We start from the raw sequence: 19,334 nt of genomic DNA on the forward strand, positions 1-19,334 counted from the left end.
CCTAAGAAGTCTGTTGTACGAACGATCCAAATTGAAGCTCACCCCAACATATCTGTTTAAAGAAGGATTTAGCTGTTTTATGAAAATAGCTTCTTTTACTCCCCTTTCAAACCATCTATGTTCTTTCGCTAAGATTTTAACCTCATTGTCGTCAAATGGGTGGTTGTATGTATGTATTGCCGATTGAGGCCAACTAGTATTATCCCTGCGATGTTGATAGTCTTTTTTGAGAATTTGTTAAGTTTCCTCAATGTACTACTCTTTAAAATTTTTATTCTTACAATGTATTGAATAAACTACATTTGTTTTTCATTTGGCAGCCTATCTTTTGGATGCACTAATTTTTGCCTTAACGTGTTTATCGGTTTGAAATAAGTAGGAATTTTGTGTTGCAAAGGACTCGTTTTTTCAGAAACTCCTGCAATGTAAGGTACTGCTACTCCTCTCCTTTTTGTATCTTCAGAATTTTTGGTTTCATTCCCTATTCTTTCTTTCTGACATTTATTAAATGACCACTGAGAGGGTACCCACAGTTTGTGAGTGCATCTCCTGATAGAGAACGAACATTTTGTACGGGTGGTGACGTCAGTTCAGCTAAACCAATCACAGGTCGAGGTTAGGTCCCACCCGGAAATATCCGAGTGTGGCTCTGCTTCAAATTTACATGTGATCACGTCGGAGGAATTTGTTGACTTATTAAACGCAAATGGCCTCAGGTGACACATACAAAGTAAGTTACGCTTTGCATCTCCCTCTTGTTCGATTGATCTAAGGCTCATGGACTTTAACATGGTCGAATTGAAGATTTTATTTCACTTTTTCAGGAAAAAAAAACATTGAAACGCAGCTCAATAATACTCGTGAAATAATGCTCCCCCCCTCCGTCAAATATGACTCTTAAAAGAAACGCTACCATAATCTTTTTACTCACAACTTGTATTCAGTTCCTAGTCATTCACATTCAAAGTAATAGAAATTAACGGTATTAAAATATGTACGTGATCTGCCAATGTGGTTTCTGCGTTGCGTTTAGGGTCACCCCAAAAAATGTGGACAAATCCCGTTTCCCAACTGTCGATGTTTTTATTTGGTCAAATCATGTCAGCACTGATCGTCAACATCATCTGTTATTTTCTGAACCATCCGTTTTGAATTCTTTAGGAACAAAATGAGAGTCATTAAAATGATTGCCAGAAACCTCCATAACAGTGTCTACAATGTACTCGACTGTCATTGAGATACAGTGATACCTTGGCTTACAAACTTAACTGGTTCCCAGACAGAGTGTGTAAGGAAAAAAGTGTGTATCCCAAAAAACAATTTCCCATCGGGAACCATTAAAATGACAATAATCCGTTCCGAGGTCCCCATAAAACATACATTTCTACTTTCAAATTTTCTAAGCCTTAAAACTACACAAAATATACCTTACTTAATGTATAATAAATGTGATATGGTATTATAATTAAATAAATAAACTGTACTGTATAATAAAGTTCTTTTATTTACCTTTGTGATGGGTGATGATGACTTGATGGAATGGAGTGATCGGTTTCATCAGCATTCAACACTTGAGGAGGAACGTAGCCTTCTTCTTTCACCATCTTGAGGAATGATCCCTTGTAGGTGCTTTCTCTGCGATAATTTTACCTTGTTCCTCATCAAACGGTCGTAAGTCGAAATCCATTCAAAATGTTGAATAGAGACTCCACCTCTTAAAATTCATAAAATAGGGTCTGGCGATCGTGGTCGTAAGTACGGGTGGTCGTAAGTCCAGCCGGTCGTAAGTCGGATGTTACCTGTATTTGGAAAACTTGAAAAAATGTATATAATGTATTTTAACAATGTTTTTTTCCATTTATTGAAGGTGCGCCTTATAGTTCCGTACGTCTTAGATATGGAAATGTTTTATGGGAGAATTTATTGTCAAAACTAATCAGTCTTTGATTAAGATATTTTTAGGCCATCAGAGAAGGCCTTACAGGCCCTAATGGCCCACCACTGAGCGCCTTATAATGCCTTATATTGGAAAAACTTGAAAAAAATGTGAAAAATGTATATATTATAATCATAATAATAATACATTTTATTTCTTAGCGCCTTTCAAAACTCTCAAGGTCACTTTACAGTCACAGGATAAGTTTTTCTGCGGGTGAGCAGCGGCAGCCACATGCGCCAGCGTTCACTCAACCCTGAACTCTGAAATAAACAGAAAGTGAGCTCGCAAGCTAATAGATAGCTCATAGATAACTAGCTCGATATGTTTGTCACGTAAGCCAGCAGAGAAGGCCTTGCAGGACCTTATGGCCCACCACTGAGTGCCTTATAATGCCTTATATTTGGAAAACAAAACTTGAAAATGTATATAATGGTATAATGTATATGAAGGTGCGTCTTATAGTCCATGTCTGTTTCAGGTGTCTTCCCTAAAGGGAAAAGTGACCTTGATCACAGGTGCCAGCTCTGGTATCGGCGCAGGTACGGCCATCTTGTTTGCGAAACTAGGAGCTGCGTTGGCTCTCAATGGCCGAGATGTGGAGAGTCTGAAGAAAGTGGCCAAGGAGTGCGCACAGAATGTGGGAGGAACTGAGGTATTGATACGTACAAAATGGATGGCAGTTCTTAAGGACTCGAAGTAAGCCGAGCTTTCTTCTACAGTGATACCTTGGCTTATGAACTTAATTGGTTCCCAGACAGAGTGTGTAAGGTGAAAAGTGTGTATCCCAAAAATTAGTTTCCCATAGGAAAGCATTAAAATGAGAATATTCCGTTCCCAGATCCCCATAAAATATAATTTTCTACTTTTTAATTTTGTAGGCCTTGCTTAAAACTACACACAATATACATTATTTTATGTATAATAAATGTGCTATGGTATTATAATTAAAGAAATAAACTGTACTGTATAATAAAGTCGTTTTATTTACCTTTGTGATGGTCGTTGATGGCTTGATGGAACGGAGTGGCCGGTTTCCTCAGCATCAAACACTTTATGAGTAACGTAACCTTCTTCTTTCACCATCTTGAGGAATGATCCCTTGAAGGTGCTTTCTCTGCGATAATTTTACCTAGTTCCTCATCAATTGTGGTCTGCTTAGCTGGGTTGATAGCTTTTTGCGTCAAGTGTACAGATGGCTTGTGCGGGTTGTTTTTGGAGCATGATTGATGGGATATTTTAACCTTGCAGTCTACACTCTGCCTTTGAACTATCAAAGTTGAAACTCTCTGTCGTCTGCGTAAACCACCTCCCCTCACAGCTGCATTATTGACCAATCACATGGCTTTAACCGAAGACTGGGGGCGGGGAATAGAGGACGAAATAAGTCGGCAGCCATTTTCTTTTTGGAGAACGGCTTCACTCTCACACTGTCTTTAAACCCCACCCCCCTTCACTGCTGCATTCTTGACCAATCACGTGGCTTTAACCGAAGACTGGGGGCGGGGAATAGAGGACAAAAACAGTCGACTGCCATTTTCTTCTTCCTCGTTCCCGAATGACACATCACTCATTGTGGCGCTCCGTGTGTATCCCGAAAAATAGTTCGTATGTCAAGGTAAAATTTTCACAAAAAAATAACGTTCGTAAACCGAAAAGTTCGTAAGCCAAAATGTTCGTAAACCAAGGTATCACTGTACTTGTGTTTTGATCAGCCCTTGCTGGTGCCCGGTGACTTGACGGACGAGGACACAGTGAAGAGGACAGTAGAGGAAGTTGTGCTGCACTATAGCCGACTGGATGTCCTGGTGAACAGCGCCGGTATCTTGGCTTTAGGCGGCATCGAGACGTCCGACTTGGCAACGTACGACAGGGTCATGAACATCAATGTCAGGTGAGCGTCGTCATGGAGACGGCGTACTCATGCGGATTACAGCTGTAATACTCTGCGATATTTGCGTTCTAGATCTGTGTACCACCTGACCCAACTCTGTGTACCTCACCTGGTCAAGACCAAAGGCTCCATCGTCAACGTATCCAGTGTCAATGGACAGAGATCGGTACACATTTTCATCAAATTGGCATTTTTTTAAATAAATTCAATGGCCACTTTATTCAACGCCCAATCTAATAGGTCGGTATATAGATTGAGAGCGAGAGAGAGATAGCTAGCTAGCTATTTTGATAGCGAGATACTTTGATTGCTAGCTACGTAGATAGCTTGCTAGTCTGATAGCCAGCTACATAGCTAGATAGCTAGCTAGTTAGATGATAGATGGATGGATAGATAGATAGATAGATAGACAGACAGATAGATAGATAGATAGATAGATAGATAGATAGATGGGGCTAGCGAGGTAGGGAGTTGGGGATAGGTTGGTAGGGCTAGGTAGGTAGGTGGGGCTAGCTATGTATGTTGGTAGGGCTAGCTAGGTACGTTGGTAGGGCTAGCTAGGTAGGTAGATAGGTATGATGGTAGATTTGTTGGTAATTCGTAGATTTGTAGGTCAATTCGTTGATAGCTAGCTAGATTCATTGATAGCTAGCTAGATTCATTGATAGTTAGCTGATCCATTGATAGCGAGCTAGAGACATTGATAGTGAGTTAGATAGCTTGCTAGCTAGATATAAACCTATCTCGTTAGATAGCTAGCTATCTGGATGGATGGATAGATAGATAGTTAGAGACATAAAAATACATTTTATTTGCCAGTGTTCCGAATATAGTGGTCAAAGAACATGCAAATAACTATTCAGGTTAAAAAAACATCTGGTACAATCGTTGCAGTATGTTGTCATTTTAGTTCCCCGGTGTTCTGTCCTATTGTATATCCAAATCGGCCATTGACCAATTCACTCGCTGTGTCGCACTGGGTGAGTCAGCAGTTTTACCTAACAATGCTCTTTTTATTACAAAAAAAAAAAAACTCACAAAGGAATCATGAAAATTGCTTTTCATTTCAGAACTAGCGTCGAAGCAAGTTCGAGTCAACTCCGTGTGGTAGGTTTCATGACCTCATCGCCTTCCAAATTGCTCCAGGCGACACTTTTTGATCCATTGTGTGTTTGAATTCCACAGTCCGGGCGTGATCGTGACCGAAGTACACAAGAGGGCAGGTTTAAATGAGGAACAATATGCTCAGGTACAACCACGAGTATGTACAGTGATGATACCTCAGCTTACGAATTTAATTGGTTTCCAGAAAGTGTGTGTAAGGCGAAAAGTGTGTCTTCCAAACATTAATTTCCCATAGGAAACCATTAGAATGAGAATAATCCGTTCCCAGGTCCCCATAAAACATAATTTTCTACTAAATAAGCCTTAAAGCTACACAAGGTATATCTTATTTTATGTATAATAAATGTGCTATTGGATTGTAATTAAAGAAATAATAGCTAGCTAGCGAGCTATGATGTCAGCAGCCACCGAGTCCATTTTTTCTCCTCTCCTTTTAGTTTTTAGAAAAGTGCAAGCAGACTCACACACTGGGTCGACCGGGCGAAGTGGACGAGGTGGCCCACAGTATCGCTTTCCTGGCATCGGATGCTGCTACTTTCATCACCGGAGTCAACCTCCCCATCGACGGGGGCCGCCATGCCATGTGCCCGCGATAAACTTTGACGGTATCGTTGGTACATAAGAAAATACATCAGAGATATTTGGGAGTTATTCCCCCAATTGAGCAGAACGATTTCATGGTACTAGAAAATAAAATAACATGATCACGGTATCTTGACAAAATAAAATGTATTGAATGTATTTATTGCATCTTTTGTATTTTTCATTCCCATTGAGTAGAGGGTAGTTGAAGCACCAGGTTGGGGTACACTTCTACACAGTCTAATTTGAAGTCATTCCTCATTTTTTTGTTGTATTTTAAATTATGTTTTTATTGTACAGTGATACCTCGGTTTACGAACTTTTCGGTTGACGAACGTTAAATTTATGAACATTTTACCTTGGCATACAAACTATTTTTCGGGATACACAGGGAGTGCCACGATTCTCCAAAAAAGAAAATGGCAGCCGACTTTTTTTTTTTCCTCTATTCCCCGCCCCCAGTCTTCAGTTAAAGCCACGTGATTGGTCAAGAACGCAGCAGTGAGGGGATGAGGGGGGTTTAAACATTAAAGAGACATGGCTTTAACCGAAGACTGGGGGCGGGGAATAGACGACAAAAAAATTGTCGGCAGCCATTTTCTTTTTTGGAGAATGGCTTCACTCTCTCGCTCTCTGTAACACCCCCCCCCCCCCAACTGCTGCGTTCTTGATCAATCACGATGCTTTAACCGATGACTGGTGGCGGTGAATAGAGGACCAAAACAAGCAGGCTGCCATTTTCTTGCTAGGAGAACGAACTCGTTCGCGAACGACACATCACTCATTGTGGCAGCTCCGTGTTTATCCCGAAAAATAGTTCATATGCCAAGGTAAAATTTTCATAAATGTAACGTTCGTAAGCCGAAAAGTTCGTAAACCGAGGTACCACTGTAGTTTGAGCGAAACATTTACCTTTCCGAAGATGATACCGGAGAATTCCGGTGATGTGATTACAATGCGCACCCGAATAAAGACCACTCAGACGTGCCGAACGAGGTAGTATCTTCTCACGTTGCTCGTGCGAAGACATCCGTATGAGTGATATGATGCGCGCCGTCACACCTATTGCACTTTATATCACAATATACAGCACATACACACTTTTTAAATAATACATTAGCGCTTTTATAAAAGGGACCTTCATTATTTCTATACAACCAGGGGTTTGATAGCGCCCAAATAATAAAATGTTCTTTTTTTTCCATCCAGGGGCGGAAGGAAAGGTTTTTTTTTTTTTATTCCAAAGGCGGATCAGTGCCAGAAGTCTTACATGTTCCCACCTCTGTTTCTGCAGTCCGAGCATAGTTTTCCTTGCAGTCCGTAACCGTCCGTCGGGTCATCGGGAGATCAGCTGGCTGGCTGCCTGGCCTACGCTGAGGTTTTATAAGAAGCAAACGGGTCCAACCTCAAGGTGATAACGTGATCCGGGTTCCGTGGTCGGTAAGTTGGATACTTCCACGATGGGGAGTAAATTTGGCTCCTGGGTCTGAAACACAAAGTGGGTCTGACGCCAGCGGCCGTCCTTGATCTGGGGACCAAAATAGACCAAAAAAAGATGTATAATAATAATAATAATAAAAATAATAATAATGATACATTTAATATATGATATTTACTATTTTTGACTTATTTTTTTTATTCAAAACCATAATTTTCATTAATAAGCAGTACCCCGGAATGGGATAATGAAAACCATACTGATTACGACAAAACCGGAGGAGTTGGCAGGTATGTATTAACCAAGGTTGAGAGGTATGCAGTGTGCGCATACCCAGCAATCATCTCTGGGTACAAGTGGTTGCAGAAGATCGCCTGCTCGGATCTTCTCCCCTGTCCAGGTCTTGAAGCTTACGGCCTGGCTGTAGAGCTGCAAAGAAGGTCCCGCTGTCCATACAGGTGTGTTAAAACAGTGAACCGTGATGTGTTGCACAGCCTCGCTACTCAAAAGGTGGATGAAGTTCATCTGGATGCGACCGACCGCCATCTCCACCTGGAAGGTAAATCCAAATTCTTTTCCAAGATTCTGCGACAGTTTAAGCTGCGAAAGAAAAAAAAAACTGGCATGTACAGTGATACCTTGGCTTACGAACTTAATTGGTTCCCAGACAGAGTGTGTAAAGTAAAAAGTGTGTCCCAAAAATTAATTTCCCATAGGCAACCATTAAAAAGAGAATAATCCGTTCCCCATAAAACATAATTTTCCACTTTCTAATTTTCTAAGCCTTAAAACTACACAAAATATACCTTATTTTATGTATAATAAATGTGCTATGGTATTATAATTAAAGAAATAAATTGTACTGTATAATAAAGCTGTTTAATTTCACTTTGTGATGGTCGTTGGTGGCTTGATGGAATGGAGTGGCCGGTTTCATCAGCATTAAACACTTGATGAGGAATGTAGACTTCTTCTTTCACCATCTTGGGGAATGATCCCTTGGAGGTGCTTTCTCTGCTATCATTTTACCTAGTTCCTCATCAATTGTGTTCTGTTTAGCTGGGTTGATAGCTAAGCACAAGCCATCTGTACACTTCATGCTTTTTGCATCAAGTGTACAGATGGCTTGTGTGGGTTATTTGTGGATCCTGATTGATGGGATATTTTAACCTTCCAGTCTACACTCTGCTTTTGAACTATCAAAGTTGAAACGAGTCCAAATTTTGCTGTTTTCTATTCATTTTCTCACCATTTCGCTTTTGTTTTCACAATTTTCTTGTTAGGAGAACAGGCTCGTTCGCCAATGACACATCTCTCATTGTGGCAGCTCCTCGTGTATCCCGAAAAATAGTTTGTATGCCAAGGTAAATTTTTTATAAATGTAACATTTGTAAACCGAAAAGTTCGTAATCCAAGGGCTTCGTAAACCGAGGTATCACTGTATTACATTTTCGGCTCGCATTTTTTCTAATCCAACCTTGGAGACGGTGACGGGTTTCAAGCATGTCTGTCCTCCGGCGGTGAAGTTACATGTGACCTCGATGGTGTCGGCGTCGCAGCCCAGATTTGGATCGATCCAGTAAGTGCCTGGAAAAGCAGCAGCAGATTGTTTCTGCAAAAAAAACAAAACAAAACTATGCACCAGCGTTACCATCTGTCCGGTTATTTGGCGCCCTACCGTCGTACATCCTTCGCTCACAGTCGTACAGATCTCGGCAGATGCGAGCAGGATTGTTGCGCTTCCCTAGCGGGTTTTTTAGACTGTGTATTAGAGAGCTGAGATGCTCCAGAGTCCTGAAGATCTCCGTTCCTTGGTCCAGCATGGGAAGGTCCATATTGTGGTAATTCAGCTTTGAACAGATGACATTTGTTATTTTCAGTTCATGTTTTGCAGGAACATATGAATTTTCAGTTATGGTTCGGGTGTTTTTGGAAAACCAGATTTGTTGACAAAGATACACACGTTGAACCATATGTCACGAAAAGTTTGGGGATTCAAACCAGAGCCCTGTGGTTTACCTGTGTTCCTAGCTATTATTTTTTTGTAGTTTTTTAATTCTGAACTGCCATTCATGAATTTATTCGTAGTTTTTTTTCGCCATTTTTTTGCATCATTGCCGAATTTGTTTGGGTTTTGTTTTTTTCTTGCGAGGGATGCCGATAAAGCGCTGGTCAGACCTCTGGCAATGTTTTTCCTTTCCACGAGGGGGCAGCATTAGCCTTTTGTCCTTGTTAGCATTTTGTGACAGCTTCATAATAACTATTATAACGCTGCATCGAAAATGTATGTAGAACTAAAACTCAATACAGACGCTCCCCATCTTACGAACGTCGTTCGTAAGGTGAATTTGTTCGTAAGTTGCGTCGGTGCTATAGATTGTATGGAATGTATGTTTAAGGCCTACATAAGTATGTTTACGCTGCATTGAATGTTTATGTAGTCCGAAAACTCAATACAGATTCTCTCCAACTTATGAAAAAAATATGTTCCAAACGGTCGTTCGTAAGTTGAATTCGTTCGTAAGTTGCTTCACTGCTATATTTTGTATGAAATGTATGTTTAAGGCTTATATAAGTAGGTTTACGCTGCATTGAATGTTTATGTAGTCCTAAAACTCAATACAGACGCTCCACAACTCACGTACGAGATACGTTCTGAACAGTTGTTTGTAAGTTGAATTTGTTCGTAAGTTGCTTCAGTGCTATATTTTGTATGGAATGTATATTTAAGGCCTACATAAGTACGTTTACGCTGCATTGAATGTTTATGTTGTCATAAAAAAAAGACGCTCCCCAACTTACAAACGAGATACGTTCCAAACGGTCATTCGTAAGTTGCTTCAGAGCTATATTTTGTATAAAATGTATGTTTAGGGCTTATATAAGTATCTTTAAGATTTATATAAGTACAGTAAAGTCTCGTTATATCGATATCGGATATATCGATAGTCCCGGTTATATCGATACTATTTCTATGCACGCACGGAGAAAATTACATGCAAACAGGGTCGGATATATCGATAGTCCCGGTTATATCGATATTTTTTTGGACTCCCTTGAATATCGATATAACGAGACTTTACTGTATGTTAAGACTTGTATAAGTAACCCGTATTGGTTTTTACTGAAAAATAAAAATGTAATAAAATGTATGCTTTATAAAGATATGTACTTGTAAAACTGGAGAGAATACTACATATGTTACTACAAAAATATTCATATGTACTGTTGATGAAAAGGTTTCTTCAGCCGTCATCTGTACTTTTTTGAAGGTGTCGGACGTTTCGCTTCTTATCCAAGAAACTTCGTCAGCAAACTTTTTTTGTTTTAGTTTGCTGACGAAGTTTCTTGGATAAGAAGCGAAATATCCGACACCTTCAAAGAAGTACAGATGACAGCTGAAGAAACCTTTTCATCGATGGACCACTCCTGTACGACTGAGAGCTTACACAGACATATTGTTCGTAACTCGAAAGTTCGTAAGGAGGGGAGCGTCTGTATTCTGCGGGTCCTGCAATTTGAGTGAAAATGACAAAAACCCTGGCATTGGAGTGGACACATTTTGCACTTGGTTCGGCAGTGATTGAGTTTATAGGGACAACCGAGACAAGCATATTTGGTCGTTTTAGTTGAAATTGGCGGACTTACAAAATCCAATCTGAGCCACGATGTGCATGTGTTCAACACATTGGGAAAGTATTTCAGAGACATAACACATGAGAAAGTTGACAATTTGCGAAACAGTCGGTCAATGAAATATTAATTGTCGACAACTTTTCTAACTGCCCAGTTTCTGCCTTTTTTCTTACCTTGTTACTTATTTGCCTCAACGTTTTCATTACATCTCCACTGCACTTTAATATTGGAGGTTACCAGCTTTTGGATAATTGAATTGTGTTCAGCACCTGAGGGAAATACCGTCCGTTTTCGAGATGCATCACCCCCTGAATCGAAGATGATCTTTTATTTAAGCCTTTTAGAAGAAGATGTGTTCGCTCACATGATTGCACAGTGATACCTTGGTTTACGAACTTAATTGGTTCCCAGACAGAGTGTGTAAGGCGAAAAGTGTGTATCCCAAAAATTAATTTCCCATAGGAAATCATTAAAATGAGAATAATCCATTCCCAGGTCCCCATAAAACCTAATTTTCTACTTTCTCATTTTCTAAGTCTTAAAACTACACAAAACAAAATAGACCGTATTTATGTATAATAAATGTGCTATGGTATTATAATTAAAGAAATAAACTGTACTATATAATAAAGTCGTTTTATTTACTTTTGTGATGGTTGTTGATGGCTTGATGGAATGGAGTGGCCTGTTTCCTCAGCATTAAACACGTGATGAGGAACGTAACTTTCTTTCACCATCTTGAGGAATGATCCCTTGTAGGTGCTTTCTCAGATAATTTTATCTAGTTCCTCATAAATTCTGTTCTGTTTAGCTGGGTTGATAGCTTTTTGCATCAAGTGTACAGATGGCTTGTGCCTTTTATTTGTGGAGCCTGATTGATGGGAATTTTAACCTTGCAGTCTACACCCTGCCTTTGAACTATCAACGTTGAAACGAGTCCAAATGTCACTATTTTCAATCCATTTTGTCACTACATTTGTCAGAATATTCAGGTAGTCTTGTTTTCGAGTTGATGACGATGCCCTAAGTGACGTCACCGAGGGAACGCCCCTGACCGAGAAAGCGACACACAATGCATTTTGGGTACTTTTCGTCTGAAAACACTGTTGATCCCAAAATTAGAAGGAAAACTACATAAATAACGCAATTTTGAATCGCTGTGTGTCGCAGCCAACTGCGGTAACACGCATCAAGAAGGTGTAAGTTTACACAAATTCCCAGAGAACAAATCAGCCCATTTCCAACGGAGCTTGTGCGCCATCTTCGTGCACTTTCTCACATTGGAGTCCAGACGGCTCGAATTGATACGGAAGGACTTTTTTAATCAATTGCAAACATTTATGCTTTCCTCTTCAGAACTATTTGAATCATATTCATAACTGGATGAGTAACAAGAAAGCATCTTCTCCAAATCTGAACTCTCTGAAGCCATTGTTTTGATTCTGGAGCAAGGCAGTTTGTGAAGGAATATTTGTATTTGACTATAAATATCAGCCTGCATGTTTTGGGTATTTTAGAAGCTATAAAACGTTTCTCTGATGTCAGTTAGGAAACAAAAAACTGGTGTCGGTTGTCCTTTAACTGTCAGTCAAAACTCACCTCTGGTCTGTGCGGAGCATGCGAATCAATGATGACTTGTAACGTAGCACCAAGCGCCTCATTTTTCTATAGATGTAAAACAAAACAAAAATGTCAGGTAAAGCACACGCAGTTTAGGGCAAAAACAAAATTTTCTAGCAAAATATAATACACACAAGTGAAAGGGTAGAACCGGTGCGACCCTAGACGGAAAGAAAATGTGATCTCATTACCAAACGTCCAATAACTTATGCATGTAAACTATGAAAAGTCAAGCGAACTTACTGGAGGTCCTGGTGGGCCACGAGGACCAGGAGATCCCTGTAAAAAAAATCCAGTTCAACATATTCAGCTTTGAAATATTATTTTTTATTTTCAAGGGTTGCTTGAGACCAAAAAGATTGATTATTTCTTACCCTTGGTCCTGGTAAGCCCTGTTAAGGATGAAATAGATCAATACTTGACGGCAGACAATTCTGAATAATAATAATAATAACAATTTCCCCATTGTGGGATGAATAAACGTTTTCAGATTTTGATTCTGAATAATAATAATAATAATAATAATAATAATAATAAAATAATAATAATAATAATAATATATTGCATTTATAAGCGCCTTTCAAAACTCAAGGTCACTTTACAGTCACGGGATAAGTTTTTCTGTGGGTGAGAAGCGGCAGCCACATGCGCCAGCGTTCACTCAATCCGGAAGTAACGCAAATACATTGAAAGCTAGCGAGCTAGCTAAGAGATTGCTAGTTTGATAGCGAGCTAGTTTGATAGCGAGCTAGTTTGATAGCGAGCCAGTTCGATAGCTAGCCAGTTCGATAGCTAGCCAGTTCGATCGCTAGCTAGTTCGATCGCTAGCTAGTTTGATCGCTAGCTAGTTTGATCGCTAGCTAGTTTGATCGCTAGCTAATTTGATAGCTAGCTAGTTCAATAGCTAGCTAGTTTGGAAGCTAGCTAGTTCGATAGCTAGCTAGTTTGGTAGCTAGCTATTTCGAGGATGGAGGTTGAAACTCATTTAATAAACATCTGCTCTACCCTTTTTTTCGAACCACTATTCAGAGATGACTACTTTTTTTGTTGTGAGCGCATTTGTGTGTGTGTGTTATATGTATCAATAAAGCTATTAAATGGATCGCTATGAAACAGAATTTAACTAGCGCCGGGTGTTACTGTGGGGCATTGCGACAGTACTGCAAATGAGGAAAGTGTGTGGCCAAAGCATGTCAGCCAGAGCTTGTATTTCAGACAGACGGAAAAGGGATTTGTCAAAAGTTTGTCACGCACCGCGTCCCCCCGACTTCCTTTGTCACCTTGTAGTCCCTGACAAGAGAGTAAACGGGGAGGGGGGGGTCACTCCGAGGACCATAAAACTGTCAAGTCAGGATGTGTTCTACAAGTACATACCGAATGGCCATTGGGGCCGATGATGCCAACGGGGCCCACAGCTCCGTCTGTACCCTAGACAGTACAAAATATTAGCATCAACTCAAAATACATGTTTTGACTGACTGCGAGCAGAGAGGCCGAACCGCCAGACGGTTGCCGGCCCCAACGCAGCCACATTGTCATACCTGATCTCCAGACATGAGCAATCAAAATCAGAATAATCAGAATCAGAATCATCTTTATTGCGAAGTATGTAGACAAAAAACTTCGACACCGGGGGTTTAGAGAGTTAATGGCGACGAGGAAAGAAGCTGTTTAATTTTTTTTGCTGGATTTGGTGCGCATGGATCGGCACCACTGGAAAAGGGGGTGGGCAGGGTGCGGAGGGTCCAGTAGGATTTTTCCGCACCCTTGTTTCGATTATTGCAGTATACAAATCATCGAGAATAGATAGGCTGGTGCCAATGATTTTTTTTTCCCGCCGTCCTAACTGTCCGTTGAACCCACGCTACAGCATTTAAAATTCATGTCACGGTTGACTTGAACAGTCAATCGGTCATGCCACAAGGATGATATAATACGAAGACATTCTCTTGGGCGGCACGGTAGTCGAATGGTTAGCATGCCGGCTTCACGGTGCAGAGGTTGTGAGTTCTGTGACCCTAATGAGAATTAAGCAGTCTCGATGGGTGGTTGTTCTTCTCGGATGCTACTCTATTGTAGCAACGGAGCTAACTCAATAACCCCCTCAATAATTTGAATGATCTCGAGTTCCATTGTACCATAACAGGGCATAATATGCCGACGTACTTACCATAAGTCCTCTTGGTCCTTTTGGTCCCTGTATCCCCGCTAGCCCCATGTCTCCTTGGGGTCCCTGGTGGAAGAGAGAGCAAATCTTTACATTTATGTAGTCATTCATCATAAAAGCAAAATACAGTGATTGCTTGGCTTGCGAACTTAATTGGTTCCCAGACAGAGTGTGTAATGCAAAAAGTGTGTATCCCAAAAAATAATTTCACACGGGACACCATTAAAATGAGAATAATCCGTTCCCAGGTCCCCATAAAACATTATTTTCTAAGCCTTAAACCTACACAAAATACACCTTATTTTATGTATAATAAATGTGCTATGGTATTATAATTAAAGAAACAAACTGTACTGTATAATAAAGTCGTTTTATTTACCTTCGTGATGGTCGTTGATGGCTCGATGGAATGGAGTGGCCGGTTCTCAGCATTAAACACTTGATGAGGAACGTAACCTTCTTCGTTCATCCCTTATAGGTGCTTTCTCTGTGATAATTTTATCTAGTTCGTCATCAATTGTGTTCTGTTTAGCTGGTGCAAGTGTACAGATGGCTTGTGCGGGTTGTTTGTGAAGCTTGATTGATGGAATATTTTAACCTTGCAGTCAACACTCTGCCTTTGAACTATCAAAGTTGAAACTCCCTCACTGTCGTCCGCCTGTCTCTTTAATGTTTAAACCACCTCCCCTCACTGCTGCGATCTTGACCAATCACGTGGCTTTAACCAAAGACTGGGGGCGGGGAATAGAGGACAAAAACAGTCGGCTGCCATTTTGTTATTAGAAGAACGGGCTCGTTCGCGAACGACACGTCACTCATTGAGGCAGCTCCGTGTATATCCCGAACAAGTTTGCATGCCAAGGTAAAATTATGATAAATTTAACGTTCGCAAACCGAAAAGTTCATAAGCGAAGGGGTTCGTAAACCGAGGTATGTGAATACTGGATGGATTTTGATGGAATCCTACCTTTGGTCCAAACAGACCAAGCACCCCTGCAAATCCTTGTACACCAATGTCACCCTGAAATATTAGAATACAAAAGTTTGTACAATTACAGTAAAGTCTCGTTATATCGATATTCAAGGGAGTCCGAAAAAATATCGATATAACCGGGACTATCGATATATCCGACCCTGTTTGCATGTAATTTTCTCCGTGCGTGCATAGAAATAGTATCGATATAACCGGGACTATCGATATATCCGATATCGATATAACGAGACTTTACTGTATTTAAAACTATGCTAAAATAGTCTGTGATGCTAAGTGACAAATGTAGTATTTATGCTTACTGGTTGACCCTTGGAGCCCTTTACGCCTTGGTTTCCCATCAATCCCTCACCGCCAATGGTTCCCCTAATTCCTGCGGGCCCAGTTTGGCCCAGGAGACCCCTTTCACCCTAAAGGACACCAATATGGCATCCGGTAAACATGTCTCATAAACACACTGGAACCCGGTGGCAGATATCACCGTTTTCGGCACTAATATCAGTCTTACTTTCGATCCGAAAGAACCTTGAGATCCAGGGAGACCCGTCTCACCATTTTTACCCTGTAGCCCAGGTTTCCCCATAAGGCCTAATGGTCCATCTTCTCCCTGCTCCCCCTAAATTCAGAGATAGCAATGATGAAGCATAGTTGAAATTATTAACCCATTCATCAAACAAGCTTGCCTCACCATAGCGCCTTTGCTTCCATCTGTTCCGGGCAATCCATCCATCCCAGAAAGCCCCTCCAGACCCTCCATTCCTGTAACACCTCGTGGGCCAGGGGAGCCCTCTGGACCCTTGTCAAAAATAATAAACACAATACGATATAACACGGGATGTTAAAATGCTAGCTTCTGATCAGCTATGTTGTGCTATTGCGGCTTTTATTTGGGAGTTTTCTACCTCTTGTGTCCCCCCTATGTTCTTTTTATTTTATTTGGACTATAATTTGCATAATCCGTGGCCGGTTGATGCTTTTCAGCACTGTACCATGAATGCGGTTTGACAAGAAAAAGAAGTTATTGATGAATTAGAATGCTATGCTAGCTTACCACACTAGCCAATGTCTGCTTAGCAGCCATTTTATATATATTGGCATTACTCACTGCACTCGTATGTCACTACGTTTATTATTTTGCTGTGACTAGCCATTTTGAAATGTTGTTTATCTGATTTATGGAATGAAACAACTGTTCATATATTAGCTATCAGGAAAGCAAAAATATTAGCATTAACGTCACTGTTATTCTTGTGAGAACGTTGACTGAAGCTATTTTTCTCAGAATTAGCTGAGAAGTGACAATATTTTGTAAAACAGAACAATATTGTACTGCAGATGACAAATGATGGATAAGCTTTTTTTTTTTAATTTGGTTGAAGAAGAGCGTATATTGTTTCTTTTGACATATTATGCATATTATAAATGGCTAGCTAGAAGGATGGTTATATAGCTAATGGATAACTAGCTGGATGGCTAATGGATGGCTGTCAGGATAGATAGCTAGCTAGAAGGATGGCTATTTACTGTAGCTAATGGATGGCTAGCGATATAGATAGCTAGCTAGATGGCTGTCTTGATAGCTATCTATTGGCGATCTATTGGCTAGCTAGCGAGCTTTCTATCTACTTAAGTTACTTCCGGGTTGAGTGAACACTGGCGCGTGTGTCCTGCCGCTGCTCACCCGCAGAAAAAACTGACCTTGAGAGTTTTGAAAGGCGCTTATAAATGAAACGTATTATTATTACTACTATTACTACTATTACTACAATTACTACGACGACGACTACTACGCCGACTACTACTACGACGACTACCACTACGACGACTACTACTACGACGACTACAACTACTACTACAACTACCACTCCAACTACAAATACTACAACTACTACAACTACAACAACAACTACAATTATTATTATTATTGTTGTTGTTATTCAGAATCAGAATATTATTATTATTATTATATTCAATGTAGAAATGACAGATTATTCTATCGGTGTTCATTAATCAGTCAAAAGGTTCTAAAATGGCTGCCAATCACCAGTTGCATTGAACTAAAATGGCTGGCAAAGACTGAGTGAGGCGCCTGAAACCATTCAAAAACCTTAAAGCATTCAAAAACATTTTCCCATATCATGTCTGAAGCTTTGGAGATTCCATTTTATATCCGTCTGATATTTATAGCTCTTCCTCTTTCGTGAAGTTTGCGTTTGAAGCCTTCCAACAACTTCAATCATTGTCTTTACGGTGACTGAAGGTCTTATATTGTTGCCAGTTATCTCACCGGTGGTCCTTTGCTCCCAGATGTTCCTCTCAGCCCAGATTTTCCTTTCTGACCCTGGATCACAAAGATTTAACGTTGTAGAACTCCAATGTGAGTTCACGGGAGACAACACACGGCACCTGCAGTCATCTAGTGAAGTCCTTACTTGTTCACCTTTGGATCCTTTCGGTCCTTGTTGGCCTCTGGGTCCCGGATGTCCCTAGAAATGACCATTACGGTTTGAAAAAAGGAAACTTTGGGGTGGCTTTAAAGGACAACCGACACCACCGGACAAGTTGTGTCCATAATTTGATCACTTCAAATGACTTTCACTGAGCGCATTTTACAAAAATTCCACCGCATATAGCTATATTTTACGTTTTAAGACTCGCGCTGAATATTCTGTTTTGTTTTTGAGATTCCTGATGTGACGTCACGTCAGAAACGCCCCTGACGGAGAAAGCGACTCACAATGCATTTTGGGTACTTTGTTTGGTCTGAAAACTTCATGTTGATCTGTATTGATGGTGAAATTAGAAGGAAAACACATAAATAATGCGATGGTGAATCGTTGTGTGTTGCACCAAGACTGCTATTTGATACTAGTTGACACAAATTCCCAGCAGACAAATCAGCCCATTTCCAACGGAGCTTGGGCGCCATCTTGTGCATTTTCTGGGCGAATTGATACGGAAGGACTTCTTTAATCGATTGCAAACATGTATGCTTTCCTCTTCAGAACTATTTGAATCATATTCATACCTGGATGAGGAACAAGAAAGCATCTTCTCCGAACCTGAACTCTCTGAAGCCATTGTTTTGATTCTGGAGCAAGGCAGTGTGTGACCAATAGTGACATCACGAAAAATGGGGCGGAACTTTCTGATTATCCCCAGTTCCGAGCTCATTTTGTGGCAGTTTTGGGACACTTTAAGTCATTTTTATTGGTGTTTTGAATTTGACTAAAAATATCAGCCTGTGTGTTTTGGGTATTTTAGATGCTATAAAACGTTTTTCTGATGTCAGTTAGGAAACAAAAAAATGGTGTCGATTGTCCTTTAAAATCAAACCAATGGCAGACTTACAGGAAGTCCTTGGGCACCGGGTTTACCTCTGTCTCCATCAAGACCCACTGGACCCTGCAAAATGTCATACATGACATGACGATGCAGATCTTAAAATCATGGCGGTACGTAAGTGGTGGGGTGCACAGGAATGGGAATTTCATCATCCAAAATCCACTTACATAGTTTCCTGGGTCACCTGAGTCTCCTCTATCACCTCTGTTACCAGGAGGGCCCTGCCATGAGGCACATCGAGAAAAAAAATACAAATGTGGTACGGTGTGAACATAAAATATAGATGGCAACGTTCCCCCTATCGCTCCCAAACAAAGCGGCGACATATCACATCAAATCTGACACTAAAATATTTATTGTTGCACACGGTCTTAAAATCGCAGGCCTTGAAACGAGCCGTCTTGAACATCGGGATGGTGTGAAGTTGTCTGCTTGGCTCGCCTCTCTCACCAGAGGGAACGTGTTCCCTTTAACACGCAACTGTCATGAGATCAGAAGTATTAAAAAAAAAACGAGCTACTGTGCCTTGACTTTAGCTCCTCTTTTGAAAACGTCAATCACACCCATGCTCCATTTGGAGTCTTCTGTGAGTCTTCATGT

The 19,334-nt window shown here is 40.5% G+C and overlaps 2 protein-coding genes across 4 annotated transcripts in view; one reads left to right on the top strand and one right to left on the bottom strand.

The window, feature by feature from the left end:
* Positions 1–593: 593 nt before the first annotated feature.
* LOC148898749 (uncharacterized) lies at positions 594–5,696 on the top strand. Its single transcript, XM_088993588.1, has 8 exons — positions 594–730; positions 2,418–2,591; positions 3,652–3,830; positions 3,903–3,996; positions 4,741–4,810; positions 4,901–4,937; positions 5,016–5,079; positions 5,393–5,696. The coding sequence occupies exons 1-8, from the start codon at positions 707–709 to the stop codon at positions 5,549–5,551; spliced, it is 801 nt and encodes a 266-aa protein (XP_088849714.1). The 5' UTR covers positions 594–706; the 3' UTR covers positions 5,552–5,696.
* LOC148898750 (uncharacterized) overlaps positions 5,679–19,334 on the bottom strand; it is a 60,073-nt gene continuing 46,417 nt past the window's right edge. For 2 of the 3 annotated variants that reach the window (XM_088993586.1, XM_088993585.1), the window contains 19 exons: positions 18,902–18,955; positions 18,741–18,794; positions 17,822–17,875; positions 17,677–17,730; positions 16,078–16,185; positions 15,898–16,005; positions 15,692–15,799; positions 15,366–15,419; positions 14,402–14,464; positions 13,606–13,659; positions 13,486–13,521; positions 12,606–12,623; positions 12,475–12,510; positions 12,366–12,392; positions 12,211–12,276; positions 8,654–8,825; positions 8,453–8,562; positions 7,309–7,527; positions 5,679–7,065 (listed from right to left, as the gene is read on the bottom strand). In XM_088993586.1, coding sequence (XP_088849712.1) covers positions 6,919–7,065; positions 7,309–7,527; positions 8,453–8,562; positions 8,654–8,825; positions 12,211–12,276; positions 12,366–12,392; positions 12,475–12,510; positions 12,606–12,623; positions 13,486–13,521; positions 13,606–13,659; positions 14,402–14,464; positions 15,366–15,419; positions 15,692–15,799; positions 15,898–16,005; positions 16,078–16,185; positions 17,677–17,730; positions 17,822–17,875; positions 18,741–18,794; positions 18,902–18,955 — 1,542 coding nt within the window. In that variant the 3' untranslated portion in view covers positions 5,679–6,918. Of the gene's footprint in view, positions 7,066–7,308; positions 7,528–8,452; positions 8,588–8,653; positions 8,826–12,210; positions 12,277–12,365; positions 12,393–12,474; positions 12,511–12,605; positions 12,624–13,485; positions 13,522–13,605; positions 13,660–14,401; positions 14,465–15,365; positions 15,420–15,691; positions 15,800–15,897; positions 16,006–16,077; positions 16,186–17,676; positions 17,731–17,821; positions 17,876–18,740; positions 18,795–18,901; positions 18,956–19,334 lie in introns of those variants that run through there. The other variant, XM_088993587.1, reaches the window with a different exon arrangement.

Source organism: Hippocampus bargibanti, linkage group LG04 (assembly GCF_051943395.1).
Source record: "Hippocampus bargibanti isolate YZ-2025 linkage group LG04, ASM5194339v1, whole genome shotgun sequence".
Classification (NCBI taxonomy): domain Eukaryota; kingdom Metazoa; phylum Chordata; class Actinopteri; order Syngnathiformes; family Syngnathidae; genus Hippocampus; species Hippocampus bargibanti.